At 51.8% G+C, this 19,162-nt stretch overlaps 1 protein-coding gene across 1 annotated transcript in view; it reads left to right on the top strand.

Moving 5' to 3' along the window:
* SORCS1 (sortilin related VPS10 domain containing receptor 1) overlaps positions 1 to 17,025 on the top strand; it is a gene marked incomplete at its 3' end in the record, with an annotated part of 674,820 nt that extends 657,795 nt beyond the window's left edge. Inside the window, exon 8 of the mRNA XM_088465805.1 lies at positions 16,936 to 17,025. Within this exon, the coding sequence (XP_088321931.1) occupies positions 16,936 to 17,025 (90 nt within the window). The remainder of the gene's footprint in view (positions 1 to 16,935) is intronic.
* Between the last annotated feature and the right edge of the window lie 2,137 nt (positions 17,026 to 19,162).

Genomic DNA, 19,162 nt, shown 5'->3' with positions numbered 1-19,162 from the left:
GGGCTACTAATTCCAGGGCCAACTTAACGTATGGGCTCACTGGTCAGCTGCCCAGGGCCCCAATGATTCTAAGGGCCTTCGAGCAGGGGTGGGCTGGGCAAGGGGGTATCTACATGGAGTGTGTGGCCTCTTGCTCTGTGCGTAGGGCAGCTAGCTGAGAGGGAGGTTCCCTCTTCATCTCACACCCCTGGTGACAGCCATGCATGCACATTGGTTGCCAGGGACCCAAACCAGGAAGCAGCGTAATAGCTTTACCCTATCACACTGCTACTAGCTCTTTATCAGAATGGGCTCTTAGGCCCTGATTCAGAGCCGGACGCTATTTGCGCTCGCTCGTTCAGAAAAAAGGGGTGGCTATTCAAATGAACCGTTCTCTCTTTGCGGTCTGTTCACGCCTCTAGGTCTGAACGAGCGAACAAAACTTGCGGTCGTGTTTTGGAAAACTACGCCCCCTGGCTGCTCGCATCCTACATCATGTCCGCTATTTATTAGATTAATCGAGTACATCGACCAGGGTATGAACTGCTCGCTATTCTTGTGGTTGGTTTTTCCTACCACAATCTTGCGAGCAGTTCTGACTATAAAATAACCCAGTGACGTGGTCAATGACGCTGCTGTATTAATTATGCACACCCATAAAACGCCCGTTTTGACCTTTAAGCATGCCTGCGTTCGGATCTCCACTCCCCATTTCCAAGCACCTTCCCCTGTTACCACCCACATACGCCTCCTCCTGTCACTCAAAATAGCAGGCATTCGCTATTTAGCGAACAAACGATTTTCGGCCGCACTGACTGGTTCGCGCATGCGTATTAAGATCCGTACACATGCGCAGTTGTGCAAACATCGCTCTGAACGAACGAGCGGCCGCTTACGAGCGGCTCTGAATCAAGCCCTTATATCGGAGCCCATCTCCCGGCAAGAGAAACTTTGTAAAGTCACATGAAAATATTAATTTTCACATTGTGAATTTGGGTGAACAATATTTAGCACATCTGCATTAAAATGTGGAGTGTGATAAATATGCCTATTGGAGCGTCAAATAAAAATATCACAGAGAACAAACTGTGTATTATTCTGCGCAATGGAACTTTTGACGCCTTCTGCGACCCGATGCCGCCGTCTCCGCTCATTTATCTTGTGCATTTCCAGCCAGCCCTGGATCCTGTACAGGACGATAATTCATAGCAGGATTCTAAGGTCCATTCTCAGCACTGGTTGCTACCTGTTGTATATAGTGCACCGAGTAATTAGGCTTCCTTGAAGTAAATGAGCAGTATGCTTATCTCTGCTCGGCTAATTGTATCCCCTGAGCTTAATTCCGCGCCTCATGCTGGTGAATATTTTGGATGGAGCTTTTGGCTGAACAATGGTTGGAAGCCTCGGAAATGACTAATTCGCCAGCGTGCGTCGTGTTTATTTCTAGTAGGGATCAGCAAAGCAACACGTGGTTGGATAAAAGAGAAACATAGGCCCTCATTCAGAGCCGTACGCTCTGAGCAGAGCGCACGCTCTGCATGAGGGCCGGGCTCCTTTTTCATGGAGCGTCCTCCTGGACGCTCGTATAGCTGTGGGTCACCACCCACAGGCTATACGAGCGTGCATTTTGATGGCCGCGATGGTCGTGACCATCGCGACCATCGAAATTGCGAGCCGGAGCCTGCGGTTGAGGTTTTCAACCGCAAGCTCCGGAGTGATTTTGGCTCTATCAGAGCCAAAATCACTCCCACTGACATCACTAGTGATGTCAGTGGGCCGGCTTCTGACGGGAGGCGTTCCCGTGGGAACGCCCCCGTCAGGGAGGCACGCCCCCGGCACGCCCACCAAAGGGGGCGTGCTGTCAATCAACATTGACAGCACGCCCCCTTTGATCGGACACAACGAGCGAAGGAAAGTCCTTCGCTCGTCGTGTCTGGCGCATGCGCACAACGGAGCTCCCTCCGTCGTGCGCATGCTCAGTGCAGACCATCGACCCACTTGCGAGCGTACAGCCGCTCGCGAGTGGGTCTGAATCAGGCCCATTGTGTCTTCTTTCAGACAGATTCATCTGCAATGCCTTATCCCCTTCTAGGATGCTTCGGCTGGAATCTGGGTATTATGTTTTACATCCCATCTCACCGTACGCTGCCATATCTCCGAGAAAGTCAATCCCACTCCAGCCACTGGCTTTGTAAAGGTTTATATATGGCCTTGTTAGTAACTTCACTGCATTAACCAGCTGAAAATAAACCTCAGACTTCATGTTCAATGTAATGTTTCAATTTTTTGTGCACAAGAAATACAGGGTCAATGACGGAAAGTCCACAACACATACTAACAAGTGAACCTAGGGGGAAGAAAGCATGCTAGGGGTAAAGGGAACATGGAGATGTAACAGGGAACCCAAACAATGTGAAGACATTATGAGCAAAATGTAATAGGGTCCGAATTTTCTTTGCGAGACCCAATTGGACCTTCTCGCACATTTAAAGGTCTGAGGACTTCATTCAGAGCCAGTCGCACAGAGCGTGCGGTCGGTCTGAATGAGGGGAGGACCTCTTGAATTTTCAAGACGTCCTCCTTTGCGGTGGTAAGGCTGTGGGTTAACACCCACAGCCTTACGACCACCTAAGGTGATGACCATCGGGGCTTACGACGAGACGCTAGGGTAGGGTCTCCCTTGTCGTAAGCCCCAGAGAGCTTCTGGCTCTGTCTGAGCCGGAAGCTCTCCACTGACATCACTAGTGATGTCAGTTGGGCCGCCCCCAAACGGTAGGCGTTCCCATGGGAACGCCCCCGTTTGGGCTGCCACCCCCCCGGCCCACCTTCCAAACGGGGCGAGCTGTCAATCAACATCGACAGCTCGCCCCCTTTCGATCGAGACCCGCTACGACCGGCGCTGTCGGTCGTAGCGGGTCTTACACATGCGCATGACGGCGCCGGCTACGTCGTGCGCATGCTCTGTGGGGGGCCATCGACCCGGTCCGAGCCCATCGGCGCTAACGACCGGGTCTGAATGACCCCCTGAGTTTGTCCAACAACTCGCCAAATGTAATAGTCTGTTAATTTGTGAATTCAATTATGCAGGTCTGTGTGAGTTTTCTCCTATGGAAACTCACGCCTTGTAATGCCACTTGCATTAAAAGGTCCGAGTTATACAGAAGCCTTCACAGATCAATGAGATCCGTGAAGGTTTCTGTGTTTAAAAAAATAGTAAACTGCCTCTCCCCACAAGCATAACCAGCCCAGGGCTCTGTCGAGCCTGTCCTGGTTCTTAAAATACAGGGGACAAATGCATATGGTTCCCCTGTATTTTAAGAACCAGCACCCAGTTCTTATGAGCCAGTCATGGTTCTGGAAATACAGGGGACAAAATTTGTAGGGGTCCCCTGTATTTTCCAGAAACATCACCAGACTCATTCTAGCGGGAGTGTAAGAGTCGGGGGACCCTGTCACCAGGTCCCCTGGCCAAAGTATTGACACCTGACCGCTAGTCAGCCCAGGAAGGGGAGTTGGGGATCCCCCCAATAAAGTAACCATTAGTAACCTAGTGTTTCCCACCACTGAAGTCAATGGTGGGAACCACCTCTCTCCAATGCACGTTCAGACAAAGAATTTATTTGGGAAATGCAGCTTCTGAGCCCCCCTTGGGCTCCTGTAATGGAGTTTTTGTTTCCCCGAAGATGTGGATACCTGCAGGGACAGAAGAGGGGTAGGTGAGTATGGATTTTTTTTTACAGGTTACGTGGATGCTACTGAACAAGTGGACATGAATGGCTACAGGGATTATAGGTGAGTATGCTTGAATGTGAGTGTGCATGTATGTTTTAATAATATTCTACTTTCACTGTGTGTGTGTCTTGTGGTTATTTTAATATTTATTTAGCAGGTGAACTAGAGGTACCAGCGGGCCCCTTAATGTCCCACATGCTGCTATTTGTGGTTCTTCAAGTGCCAGCATAACGGGGAGGCTTGCTGAGACCTCTAGTTCTCCAGTAAAAGACAATATTATTTATCTATTTTTTATACACAAACAACCCAGCACCCACCACCCCGGTGTGCCGGGGGTAGCCTTGGGCTATCAGTCCAGACCATTGGTGCCCAGAAGAGGGGAACCCCTTTATTGGGGGTGTGACCAGATGGCGTCAGCCCCCGACTCTCGATCACAGATTGAGGTTTCGATCCCCACTGGAATTTGGGGTATCAGGGATTCCCGCTTACCGTCAGTGACCGCCTGTCACTGACTCCACCCACTGCGCCGTGGGCGTAACGATGCTGATACCACTGATTGGTGTCGGCTGATTCCTTCTGATCCCTCGCAATGGACCAGGCTCTGCACGGTAGCTGGCAGAGGACTTGAACTTGGAGATCCGGAGCTCCACCCAGAACAGCTGGAGAACGGAATAGCGTTTGGTGCAATTCTGTTGGTCACAGGATGAGATGCAGTTGTAGTCAGGCAAGATGTTTATTGCTCAAAGTCTTGAAAAAGACTCGTCCTTCAGATTGAAGGGGTACATCAGCATACAGGAATCTTAACAGCAGTTCTTCCCCACAAAGGATATACAGGGTTGTACAATTTTAACACGCACAAAGTCTTCTTTTATGCCACTCTAATACACATTACCACAGGGGGTAAGTCCACCCTGTGGCTTCCAACCAATCACCTTAAGTGCATGACCTGTGCATGTGCTGGCCACATGCACATTTAACCTTGTCCCCTATGGACAGTGGGAAGTGGTCACTCCCCTGTGCCTAAGCCCACCTGGTGTTTTAGTCGCCACCCAGGAGCCAGCTCGTCTAGGGCCGGGGGAGGTTTCCCTCCAAAACCGTCTTCCAGGAATCTGCTAAGGGACCAAGGAGCTCATTCAGACCCACTCGCTAAGATGCATACTCTCGCTGCTGCCAATGGTATGCAGTGTGTATGCATTGTGCGCGTGCGCATACCTTAGCGAAAGTTCACAATGCGTTCGCTCGCTGCGCATAGACAGCCCAGCAGAGTCAGTGACAGGAGAAGCCGTTTGTAGGTGGTAACAGGGGCTGGCCATTAAAAACGGGGGAGTGGAGGTGCAAACGCAGGCGTGCCTGAGCATCTCAACGGCGTTATAGAGGTGTGCATAATTATAATCAGCATCATAGTACACGTCACCTGGCTGGTTTTTATACTGAAGTGCTCACAGTGCTTGCGGCAGGGTATGGTCAACCTCAAGCGCTGCGATAGCATCCGATGTTACCTGATGTACCGATGGTTACATACACTTCCTGGAGATGACGTGCACAAGTGGGCATCTTAAAACAGGCTGGTGGGTGTCTGCATACACTATGTGATCGGTCTCTAAGAATCACTGGGCGTGCTAATGCATTGCTGTGCGATCAGGGCTGCCATCAGAAATTGTGGGGCCCATGACTGACAAAATAGCAGGGCCCCCCTTCCGTGTTTCTGCAACTTCAGCCCCACAGTGTCTCTCCAGCCCTCCTTCTCTCTCTCTGTTTGTTTTTTATTACACTTTATCCACACTCCCCCCCTTATATATTTTAGGATTTTGTGTTCCAAGCCACACCCCATCACTTATATATTTATTTATAGACTATATATGTAATATAAGTCTCTGCCGGCGGCCATTCTACTAGCAAAATTATACTGGCCCCGGGCTGGCCTTTGGGTAGGAGCCAGGCACGGGCCCCTCTCTGTCCGGGCCCGGGACTCCAGGCCCGGCAGTCCCCCCCCCCTTGATGGCGGCCCTGTGTGCGATAGTACGGCCCACGCAATTTGCATACACATCGTGCAAGCGATCGCATCTAGCGAGCAGCTCTGAACCAGGCCCCAAGCCTGCCATCTCTGCCTGAATCTGAGCTCCAGAGATGGGCAAGCAGGGACCCCTAGGCAGGCTTTCCTGGCCATGAGCTATGCTCCCGGTCTCCAGCGATCAGCAGCCCGGACTCAGTCCCAGCTGCTGTGGTGCCCTCCTCTAACTGCTGGGGCGCCGGGAGCTAAGCTCCCGGTCCCCCTCTGCCACGCTGTTGGAGCTCACCCTCACCAGCCGTTTCGCTTCACTGTTAAACCACAGTGCTGCCATGGCCACAGAGAGGTCTGGGCCGCGGCAGCCAACACACCTCCCCACACACCATGCCTAGCGCCGTTAACGTATTTAAATATGGTGACTAGTGCCCTTTGATTATTTAAAAATTGTGCCACAGCACAGGGGGTTAACCCCTTCAGTGCTGCGGCCAAAATAAAACACGTGGGGCCGGCCTCCGGCCACAGGGGGTCTCCATCTCCTCAGGGATCTCTGGTCTGGGCTAACTAGCAGTCAGGTGTCAATGCTTTGGCCTGGGAACACGGTAAGAGGGTACCCTGGCTGTGGCAATACACCCCCTCTAGAAAGAGTACGGTGCTGGTTGCAGAGAATACTGGAGACCCCTACTCATTTTGTCTCTTGTATTTCCACAACCAGGACCGACTCAACAGAGCCGGGTGCATTTTTCCCCTTGCATTTTAAGAACCAGGACAGGTTTAACAGAGCCCGGGGCTGGTTATGCTATTAAGGGGAACACTTGTTTGTTTTAAGATTTACAGTTTACAATTTTTTTACACAGAGAAACATGCACGGATTTCACAGATCTGTGCATGTTTCTGTGTAACACGGACCTGCTTAGGTTATACTCACTAATCTAAAGGGGTTGGGCATGAAATACGGCACTGCAAGGGGAGGTAAGTAACCTAACCCTCCCCCTCTCCCCCCTAACCCTCCCTTAGGGGTGCCTAACCCTAACCTCCCTCCGGTGGTGCCACCCCCCTCCCTGCAGCCTAACACTCCACAGCGGGGGCCTAACCCTAAGTCCCACATGGGGTGCCTAAACCTAACCCCCCCCCCCTCACTAACCTAAAAAGGTTGGGCATGAAATGCTGGTGGCTGTATAGCCTCTGCAAGGGGAGGTAAGTGACCTAACCCTCCCCCTCTCCCCCCTTAGGGGTTCCTAACCCTAACTTTCCCCCGGTGGTGCCTAACCCCCATCCCTGCAGCCTAACCCTAACTCTCCACAGGGGGCGGCTAACCCTAAGTTCCCCCTGGGGTGCCTAAACCTAACCCCCTCCCCTGCCCCACCCCCTGCAGCCTACACCTAAAATGGGGAGGCTCACCTTCGCTCGGGAAGCCGTCTGTTGGGATTCCCGAGGATAGCGCTTGCAGGCAGTCGATGGTTGGCCAGTGCGCATGTGCGGCATGCGCGAGCCCCGGAGCGAGCGCAAAAAGCACTCGCTCCGGCGCTCGCAACAAATGGGGAGGCTGTTGATGTACAAAACGGGGCGGGGGGGTGGCTGGGCAAACGGGCCTGCCGTTTGTGGGCGTGCATAAATTAGCCCCTGCGTTACTGTACGCAGCCTGTGGCCTCATAGCGTGCGCTGAAGTAAGCAATTCCTGAGTAATGTCTGATTTGCCTTATCTGTGCATATGGCTCCGATGGTACTTGATTGTGCCGATGTTTTCACAGTCTTGCCAACCATTACGGATGTGCTTGTAAAGTCAAGTGGGCGTCCTTATGTAGTGCTGCTGTGGCGGCATTGCGATCGCTATGGACTAGCATACTATCGCACTGAACTGCGTGCGTACGCTATTTTGCCTACCGTAATGAACCAATGCCCTGTGTCTGCTGCAGCCACCTTTTTTTGTCACAATCTAAGGATATTTCATGTTTGTGGGTGTCCCCTGAAAAATCCTGTTCTCTGGGGGATTTCCACAAAATAATGATGATAAATATGCCCCTAACAGATAAAAAAAAAGAAATATATATATATTTAAAAAAAAAAAAATTGTTATCTATTGAAATAAAATAACACTGCCAGTGGCTACCCAGCCAGCAGCTTAAACCACCGTGACCAGAGGAGACGTTCATTTATGGGCTGAGGGAGGAGCAGGGAAACAGATGACTGACCCTGGTTATCTTCTGTATGTAGGAGATTGGAGAAGCAGAATACCAGCCCTGGGAGATGGATGTGTCACTGTGGCTCCAGTTCCCTTAATGCAATGCAGTTATCTTGTGTCAGGAGCCAGAGATCAGCAATATTGTGTTATTGCAGCAAGAGCGCCTCAATGCCCTGCAATACAAGAGGCAGAAAAGTAATGTCACAGACAGGCGCAATGTGATTACAGTTCTCCTCTAGTAGTCAGGCGTTATGCTGGTATATGACCTACAGTAACTACTATATAACACAGTGCACTCACCAGCTGCTCAATAAATATGCACGAGCACAGGGGCGTAACTAGGTATATGAAGGCCCCATAGCAAAAGTTTGTAAAGGCCCCTATGTACTACCCCATGTAACTTTGTCAAGGGAGATGGAGCCCCCTAAGCTCTGGGTCCCGTAGCAGCTGCACCCCTTGCACATATGGTAGTTACGCCCATGCACGGGCACATTACCGGAGAGCAGGATCCATACTTTGTTCTGCCAACCAGGAAGCCGCTACGCAAAGTGCAATAATGGAGCAAATAGAGTTCCCATTTCACCAACCTTACCCCACTCTTCTATATTAGTTACTCATTAACCGGGGGAGCAGGAGAATTGCCATCATGGGAGCTCCACATGTAACTTGTAGCAGGATGGAAACTCTCACACGGATATTGCAGGCACTATTCCATATAATTTCCCATTTTTCCATTGTTCCCTATATAATCATATCGTACATTTCTTACACAAGTATAGTGTCTGTACATCATACTTTCCTGCTCTCCCAGAATATCTGGGTGACTGCAGGTTATCGGGAGACCTCTTGGGAGAGTGGCCCAAACCCCCAGTTCTCTACTTTGCACAGTGAGTGGGGCACGGATGGAGAGGTTAGTGTCATCAGATCCTGTCATTGCTGCGATGGATCGTGGGACCCAATGGAAGTCCTCGGCAGTGGGCGGGGCCAAGGTGAGACAAATTCTTCACACTCGCACACGCAAATGGCGCAGAAGCCGGGAGATGTATAGAGACGGCCACTTGCTGCCGCTTTGCAAATCCAAGCATCTGTGAACATACTGTAGATGCAGCATTGCTTGTAGATCATTTCATTATCACAGTCCTTAGTGAGCCTATGGTCGCACAGAATGGCTGCGGGAACGAAGACGCTGAAGCCATATTTTTTGCCTAGTTCTGCATCAGATCTAGTTTGGGATGTATCAAAGAGCAAAATGTGGTACCGAAAACTTCAGTTGTCATTGTCAGAGGTTTACACTACAGCATCACATATGGATCCCCATCAGGGCCAGCTTACCAATGGGGTGGATGGAGCTACAGCTCCAGGCCTCCACAGAAAAATAGGCCCATCATCATGGCAGCGTGATGATGACCAGCTGGCTGCCGAATGACGATTCGCGTCATTTTGGTACCGCCCCCCGCTTCACACTGCCTGTAATATCAGCAGTGTGTAGCGGGGGCGGGGCCAAAATGACGTGCTTGCGTGGCTCCACCCACGCCCCGCTCGCAAAAACTTCTCATCATGCCGGCCCCGCCCCCGTTTGCTGGCCACGCCCCCCCAGTAATGCCGATCTGGCTGCTCCCTCCCGGAAGGGGCAGCCAGATAGTCGGCATGTATGGATAAGAGACAGAGTGAAAAGTTATAAGTCTGTGATAAGTACCAGCCAATCAGCTCCCAACTGTCATTTTTCAAACACAGCCTGTGACATGACAGTTGGGAGCTGATTGGCTGGTACTTTTCACTCTGTCACTTATCACTGCTTAAAACATAGACCTACTAGAGTGCCAGGGCGTCCCCAGAAAAAAATATGTCCAGTTAGGGATGGTCCTCCCAATTTAGAAAGAGACGATCAATACTATATATATAAAAATGTATTGTATTTTTTCAAAGGTTAAGAGATCTCAACCTCAAGGCATGAAATAATTGCCATTTTCATATAAGTATTAAGGATAAAACATTCTAATAGCAAAAAATAAAATAATATGGGGGATTGGGAAAATGGAAATATTCTGTAGTCACCTTATTCTACAACACGTATATCAGATCTCGTTCTGCTTCCTCAAATCCACAAACCTTTATTATAAATTGATAACAAGGGCTCTTTTCCCCCAAAAATCATTACCATTTATTATTGTTCAAATCATTTCTCCATACAGATCATTTTATTCCCACAACGCTCATTCTCACCAGCTGCAAATGTACTACAACTATGGGTAACACAAGCGGTGACCTGGTTTCACACTGGCCGAGATCTGCCGCCATAATTCTCTCTCACCCCACGCAGCCGTATTATCCTGACCTCTGAAGTTGCATTTTGATATTCTCTGCAGTTTTAAGCTTAAAAGTACAAGTGTCATAGACTGTGAATTCGGCAGTAATAAAATAGTTTAAAACACAATTTATTTTTTTTACATTTTAAATTGGCGCCTTTCCCCTGCCTGTTAATTGCTCGGTGTGATTGATGAGCCTGGGAACGTCCTGAGCCGCCTGTGGTTCTTACCTCTTCTGCATGCACCTGCTGTTCTGCTGACTCCCAGCAGCCACCGCGCTGACTGCGCAGTGTACAGTGGAAGGTACAGATGACAGCGATTGGTCGTGGGGGGTCCTGGGATGGAACCTGGGGAGATTCAGAGCAGATGCAGAGAGGAGTAATACACTGCCAGCTCCCCAATGACAAAGGAAAAATCCACGGTAACAGAAGTACTTTCCTATGGTGGTAATAATTCCTGAGAGTGTCAGTTGCAGATGCGGAATTGCTATTGTTATTGATATCCCTACATCAATATCCATTGATTACGCAGCAGTCACCTGTAGCACATAAATATCAGAGATAATGCCGGCCACCTGCAGCACAGAGATATCAGCACGTTACCTCCTCGCTGTCACCAAGAAACTGTTCAATAAAATGCACTGATGACTTCTTAGCGGCGAGAGAGATATTCATCTATACTTATTATAGTAGAAGATATTTTATAGATGTAGATTATACGATAGGACATTTACCATTTTATCCAGAACTTAATTTTCAGTCCAAACTGGAACCAGTAATTGTTGAGATCTCTGTGTTCCCGGCTCCCTGTGTGGTCGCCATGTGGGGTCTGGGGACTGTGGAGATGATTGGATTATTCTGCCAGTGCTTGGTGTCTTGTCCCTAGTAAGCAATGCCAAGCTGACTGGGAGGTGAGGGCGCTGTCACTGGGAGGTGAGGGCGGTTTCACTGGGAGATGAGGGCGTTGTCACTGGGAGGGGAGGGCGGTGTCACTGGGAGATGAGGGTGCTGTTACTGGGAGGTGAAGGCGGTGTCATTGGGAGGTGAGGGCGCTGTCACTGGGAAGGGAGGGCGGTGTCACTGGGAGATGACGGCGCTGTCACTGGGAGATGAGGGCGGTGTCACTGGGAGATGAGGGCGCTGTTACTGGGAGGTGAAGGCGGTGTCATTGGGAGGTGAGGGCGCTGTCACTGGGAGGGGAGGGCGCTGTCACTAGGAGGTGAGGGCGGTGTCACTGGGAGGTGAGGACAGTATAACTGGGGAGGGGAGGGCGGTGTCACTGGGAGATGAGGGCGCTGTCATTGGGAGGTGAGAGCACTATCACTGGGAGGGGAGGGCGGTGTCACTGGGAGGGAAGGGCGGTGTCACTGGGAGTGGAGGGCGGTGTCACTGGGTGGTGAGGACGGTGTCACTGGGAGGAGAGGGTGGTGTCACTGGGAGGGGAGGGTGGTGTCATTGGGAGATGAGGGCGCTATCACTGGGTGGGGAGGTTGCTGTCACTGGGAGTTGAGGGCACTGTCACTGGGAGGTGAGGGCGCTGTCACTGGGAGTTGAGGGCGCTGTCACTGGGAGGGGAGGGCGCTGTCACTGGGAGTTGAGGGCGCTGTCACTGGGAGGGGAGGGCGGTGTCACTGGGAGATGAGGGCGCTGTCACTGGGTGTTGAGGACGGTGTCACTGGGAGGAGAGGGTGGTGTCACTGGGAGGGGAGGGCGGTGTCACTGTGAGGTGAGGGCGGTATCACTGAGAGGTCAAGGTACTGTCACTGGGAGGTGAGGGTGCTGTCACTGGGAGGGGAGGGCGGTGTCATTGGGAGATGAGGGCGCTATCACTGGGTGGGGAGGTCGCTGTCACTGGGAGGTGAGGGCACTGTCACTGGGAGGTGAGGGCGCTGTCACTGGGAGTTGAGGGCGCTGTCACTGGGAGGGGAGGGAGGTGTCACTGGGAGATGAGGGCGCTGTCACTGGGAGGTGAGGGCGCTGTCACTGGGAGATGAGGGCACTGTCACTGGGAGATGAGGGCACTGGGAGGTGAGGGCGCTGTCACTAGGAGGTGAGGGCACTGTCACTGGGAGATGAGGGCACTGGGAGGGGAGGTCGCTGTCACTAGGAGGTGAGGGCGGTGTCACTGGGAGGTGAGGGCGCTGTCATTGGGAAGTGAGAGCACTGTCACTGGGAGGTGAGGGCAGTATCACTGGGAGGTGAGGGCAGTGTCACTGGGAGGTGAGGGCGGTGTCACTGGGAGGGGAGGGCGGTGTCACTGGGAGATGAGGGTGCTGTTACTGGGAGGTGAAGGTGGTGTCATTGGGAGGTGAGGGCGCTGTCACTGGGAGGGGAGGGCGGTGTCACTGGGAGATGACGGCGCTGTCACTGGGAGATGAGGGCGGTGTCACTGGGAGATGAGGGCGCTGTTACTGGGAGGTGAAGGCGGTGTCATTGGGAGGTGAGGGCGCTGTCACTGGGAGGGGAGGGCGGTGTCACTGGGAGATGAGGGCGCTGTCACTGGAAGGTGAGGGCGCTGTCACTAGGAGGTGAGGGCGGTGTCACTGGGAGGTGAGGACAGTATAACTGGGGAGGGGAGGTGTCACTGGGAGATGAGGGCGCTGTCATTGGGAGGTGAGAGCACTATCACTGGGAGGGGAGGGCGGTGTCACTGGGAGGGAAGGGCGGTGTCACTGGGAGTGGAGGGCGGTGTCACTGGGTGGTGAGGACGGTGTCACTGGGAGGAGAGGGTGGTGTCACTGGGAGGGGAGGGTGGTGTCATTGGGAGATGAGGGCGCTATCACTGGGTGGGGAGGTTGCTGTCACTGGGAGTTGAGGGCACTGTCACTGGGAGGTGAGGGCGCTGTCACTGGGAGTTGAGGGCGCTGTCACTGGGAGGGGAGGGCGCTGTCACTGGGAGTTGAGGGCGCTGTCACTGGGAGGGGAGGGCGGTGTCACTGGGAGATGAGGGCGCTGTCACTGGGTGTTGAGGACGGTGTCACTGGGAGGAGAGGGTGGTGTCACTGGGAGGGGAGGGCGGTGTCACTGTGAGGTGAGGGCGGTATCACTGAGAGGTCAAGGTACTGTCACTGGGAGGTGAGGGTGCTGTCACTGGGAGGGGAGGGCGGTGTCATTGGGAGATGAGGGCGCTATCACTGGGTGGGGAGGTCGCTGTCACTGGGAGGTGAGGGCACTGTCACTGGGAGGTGAGGGCGCTGTCACTGGGAGTTGAGGGCGCTGTCACTGGGAGGGGAGGGAGGTGTCACTGGGAGATGAGGGCGCTGTCACTGGGAGGTGAGGGCGCTGTCACTGGGAGATGAGGGCACTGTCACTGGGAGATGAGGGCACTGGGAGGTGAGGGCGCTGTCACTAGGAGGTGAGGGCACTGTCACTGGGAGATGAGGGCACTGGGAGGGGAGGTCGCTGTCACTAGGAGGTGAGGGCGGTGTCACTGGGAGGTGAGGGCGCTGTCATTGGGAAGTGAGAGCACTGTCACTGGGAGGTGAGGGCAGTATCACTGGGAGGTGAGGGCAGTGTCACTGGGAGGTGAGGGCGGTGTCACTGGGAGGGGAGGGCGGTGTCACTGGGAGATGAGGGTGCTGTTACTGGGAGGTGAAGGCGGTGTCATTGGGAGGTGAGGGCGCTGTCACTGGGAGGGGAGGGCGGTGTCACTGGGAGATGACGGCGCTGTCACTGGGAGATGAGGGCGGTGTCACTGGGAGATGAGGGCGCTGTTACTGGGAGGTGAAGGCGGTGTCATTGGGAGGTGAGGGCGCTGTCACTGGGAGGGGAGGGCGGTGTCACTGGGAGATGAGGGCGCTGTCACTGGAAGGTGAGGGCGCTGTCACTAGGAGGTGAGGGCGGTGTCACTGGGAGGTGAGGACAGTATAACTGGGGAGGGGAGGTGTCACTGGGAGATGAGGGCGCTGTCATTGGGAGGTGAGAGCACTATCACTGGGAGGGGAGGGCGGTGTCACTGGGAGGGAAGGGCGGTGTCACTGGGAGTGGAGGGCGGTGTCACTGGGTGGTGAGGACGGTGTCACTGGGAGGAGAGGGTGGTGTCACTGGGAGGGGAGGGTGGTGTCATTGGGAGATGAGGGCGCTATCACTGGGTGGGGAGGTTGCTGTCACTGGGAGTTGAGGGCACTGTCACTGGGAGGTGAGGGCGCTGTCACTGGGAGTTGAGGGCGCTGTCACTGGGAGGGGAGGGCGCTGTCACTGGGAGTTGAGGGCGCTGTCACTGGGAGGGGAGGGCGGTGTCACTGGGAGATGAGGGCGCTGTCACTGGGTGTTGAGGACGGTGTCACTGGGAGGAGAGGGTGGTGTCACTGGGAGGGGAGGGCGGTGTCACTGTGAGGTGAGGGCGGTATCACTGAGAGGTCAAGGTACTGTCACTGGGAGGTGAGGGTGCTGTCACTGGGAGGGGAGGGCGGTGTCATTGGGAGATGAGGGCGCTATCACTGGGTGGGGAGGTCGCTGTCACTGGGAGGTGAGGGCACTGTCACTGGGAGGTGAGGGCGCTGTCACTGGGAGTTGAGGGCGCTGTCACTGGGAGGGGAGGGAGGTGTCACTGGGAGATGAGGGCGCTGTCACTGGGAGGTGAGGGCGCTGTCACTGGGAGATGAGGGCACTGTCACTGGGAGATGAGGGCACTGGGAGGTGAGGGCGCTGTCACTAGGAGGTGAGGGCACTGTCACTGGGAGATGAGGGCACTGGGAGGGGAGGTCGCTGTCACTAGGAGGTGAGGGCGGTGTCACTGGGAGGTGAGGGCGCTGTCATTGGGAAGTGAGAGCACTGTCACTGGGAGGTGAGGGCAGTATCACTGGGAGGTGAGGGCAGTGTCACTGGGAGGTGAGGGCGGTGTCACTGGGAGGGGAGGGCGGTGTCACTGGGAGATGAGGGTGCTGTTACTGGGAGGTGAAGGCGGTGTCATTGGGAGGTGAGGGCGCTGTCACTGGGAGGGGAGGGCGGTGTCACTGGGAGATGACGGCGCTGTCACTGGGAGATGAGGGCGGTGTCACTGGGAGATGAGGGCGCTGTTACTGGGAGGTGAAGGCGGTGTCATTGGGAGGTGAGGGCGCTGTCACTGGGAGGGGAGGGCGGTGTCACTGGGAGATGAGGGCGCTGTCACTGGAAGGTGAGGGCGCTGTCACTAGGAGGTGAGGGCGGTGTCACTGGGAGGTGAGGACAGTATAACTGGGGAGGGGAGGTGTCACTGGGAGATGAGGGCGCTGTCATTGGGAGGTGAGAGCACTATCACTGGGAGGGGAGGGCGGTGTCACTGGGAGGGAAGGGCGGTGTCACTGGGAGTGGAGGGCGGTGTCACTGGGTGGTGAGGACGGTGTCACTGGGAGGAGAGGGTGGTGTCACTGGGAGGGGAGGGTGGTGTCATTGGGAGATGAGGGCGCTATCACTGGGTGGGGAGGTTGCTGTCACTGGGAGTTGAGGGCACTGTCACTGGGAGGTGAGGGCGCTGTCACTGGGAGTTGAGGGCGCTGTCACTGGGAGGGGAGGGCGCTGTCACTGGGAGTTGAGGGCGCTGTCACTGGGAGGGGAGGGCGGTGTCACTGGGAGATGAGGGCGCTGTCACTGGGTGTTGAGGACGGTGTCACTGGGAGGAGAGGGTGGTGTCACTGGGAGGGGAGGGCGGTGTCACTGTGAGGTGAGGGCGGTATCACTGAGAGGTCAAGGTACTGTCACTGGGAGGTGAGGGTGCTGTCACTGGGAGGGGAGGGCGGTGTCATTGGGAGATGAGGGCGCTATCACTGGGTGGGGAGGTCGCTGTCACTGGGAGGTGAGGGCACTGTCACTGGGAGGTGAGGGCGCTGTCACTGGGAGTTGAGGGCGCTGTCACTGGGAGGGGAGGGAGGTGTCACTGGGAGATGAGGGCGCTGTCACTGGGAGGTGAGGGCGCTGTCACTGGGAGATGAGGGCACTGTCACTGGGAGATGAGGGCACTGGGAGGTGAGGGCGCTGTCACTAGGAGGTGAGGGCACTGTCACTGGGAGATGAGGGCACTGGGAGGGGAGGTCGCTGTCACTAGGAGGTGAGGGCGGTGTCACTGGGAGGTGAGGGCGCTGTCATTGGGAAGTGAGAGCACTGTCACTGGGAGGTGAGGGCAGTATCACTGGGAGGTGAGGGCAGTGTCACTGGGAGGTGAGGGCGGTGTCACTGGGAGGTGAGGGCGGTGTCACTGGGAGGTGAGGGCACTGTCACTGGGAGGTGAGGGCGCTGTCACTTGGTGGTGAGGGCGCTGTCACTGGGTGGTGAGGGCGCTGTCACTGGGAGGTGAGGGCGCTGTCATTGGGAGGTGAGGGCGCTGTCACCTGGGAGGTGAGCGCGCTGTCACCTGGGAGGTGAGCGCGCTGTCAAGTGAATTCTCTGTGCGAGTGTAATCGCAAACCCATCGCTCCACGTGCGCAGTGCGCCATTTGTACATGTGCAGTGGCTAATAATTGCCCGATCTGTGTAAATCTCGGAATCAGACCCTCTGTGCCGCCCTGAAAGGTTGAGCTGACTTGTTACTACGACTTTCATGTTGTGTTAAAGATTTTTGGGTAATACAGTTGTTGGTGAAAAATCCAGCAAGTGGGGTCTCAGTTTAATTATTTGAAATCTATACTAACAAGTGGGGGAAGGCACCGTGGTGTTATTTGTTGCTGGATACATTGCCGGACTATTGGGACAAATATTATTTTTATACGTCGCAATGCTCCAATAAGTGACCCTTTCCTGTCTTTATGTTTGTTGCAGCTGACTTCCGGGGGACGTCCACACTATTATGTATCATACAGGAGAGAACCATTTGTACAGATGAAGCTGCCCAAGTATGCATTACCCAAGGTACAGAGACATCACTTTACAGAATGTATAGTACTTACTGTTTGGTGCTTATATAATACTGACTGTATGGTGCTTATATACTACTGACTGTATGGTGCTTATATAATATACTGACTGTATGGTGCTTATATAATACTGACTGTATGGTGCTTATATAATATACTGACTGTATGGTGCTTATATAATATACTGACTGTATGGTGCTTATATAATACTTACTGTATGGTGCTTATATAATACTGACTGTATGGTGCTTATATAATACTGACTGTATGGTGCTTATATAATACTTACTGTATGGTGCTTATATAATATACTGACTGTATGGTGCTTATATAATACTTACTGTATGGTGCTTATATAATATACTGACTGTATGGTGCTTATATAATACTGACTGTATGGTGCTTATATAATACTGACTGTATGGTGCTTATATAATATACTGACTGTATGGTGCTTATATAATACTGACTGTATGGTGCTTATATAATACTTACTGTATGGTGCTTATATAATATACTGACTGTATGGTGCTTATATAATACTTACTGTATGGTGCTTATATAATATACTGACTGTATGGTGCTTATATAATACTGTCTGTATGGTGCTTATATAATACTGACTGTATGGTGCTTATATAATACTGACTGTATGGTGCTTATATAATATACTGACTGTATGGTGCTTATATAATATACTGACTGTATGGTGCTTATATAATACTGACTGTATGGTGCTTATATATTACTGACTGTATGGTGCTTATATAATACTTACTGTATGGTGCTTATATAATACTGACTGTATGGTGCTTATATAATACTTACTGTATGGTGCTTATATAATATACTGACTGTATGGTGCTTATATAATATACTGACTGTATGGTGCTTATATAATACTGACTGTATGGTGTTTATATAATATACTGACTGTATGGTGCTTATATAATACTGACTGTATGGTGCTTATATAATACTGACTGTATGGTGCTTATATAATATACTGACTGTATGGTGCTTATATAATACTGACTGTATGGTGCTTATATATTACTGACTGTATGGTGCTTATATAATACTGACTGTATGGTGCTTATATAATACTGACTGTATGGTGCTTATATATTACTGACTGTATGGTGCTTATATAATACTTACTGTATGGTGCTTATATAATACTTACTGTATGGTGCTTATATATAATACTGACTGTATGGTGCTTATATAATATACTGACTGTATGGTGCTTATATATTACTGACTGTATGGTGCTTATATAATACTTACTGTATGGTGCTTATATAATACTTACTGTATGGTGCTTATATAATACTAAAGGAGCATACACACGGTCAGATTTGTCAGATTTGTCAGATTTGTCAGATGAACGATTGAACGATTTGAACGATTTGAACGATTGAACGATTTTTGACTGCATTAAAATGAATGGAATCGTCCAAGTCTGACTGCAAACACATCAGATGTCAGAAATCGTTATCTGACCATCGGGAACGCGCATCGTTGATCGTCCATCGTTCAGGCATGTCAGATATGAACGATTTTCCTTCAGATATGAACGACTGAACGATTTTTAAATCGTTATCGTTCATATCTGAAGGAAAAATCTGAACGTGTGTATGCACCATTACTGTATGGTGCTTATATATTACTGACTGTATGGTGCTTATATAATACTGACTGTATGGTGCTTATATATTACTGACTGTATGGTGCTTATATAATACTTACTGTATGGTGCTTATATAATACTGACTGTATGGTGCTTATATAATACTGACTGTATGGTGCTTATATAATACTGACTGTATGGTGCTTATATAATATACTGACTGTATGGTGCTTATATAATATACTGACTGTATAGTGCTTATATAATACTGACTGTATGGTGCTTATATAATACTGACTGTATGGTGCTTATATACTACTTACTGTATGGTGCTTATATAATATACTGACTGTATGGTGCTTATATAATACTGACTGTATGGTGCTTATATAATAATACTAACTGTATGGTGCTTATATAATACTGACTGTATGGTGCTTATATATTACTGACTGTATGGTGCTTATATAATACTGACTGTATGGTGCTTATATAATAC

The sequence above is a fragment of the Taudactylus pleione genome, unplaced genomic scaffold, assembly GCF_031769625.1.
Source record: "Taudactylus pleione unplaced genomic scaffold, aTauple2 ptg000008l, whole genome shotgun sequence".
NCBI lineage: Eukaryota > Metazoa > Chordata > Amphibia > Anura > Myobatrachidae > Taudactylus > Taudactylus pleione.
This window is presented reverse-complemented; position numbering and strand designations above follow the sequence as displayed.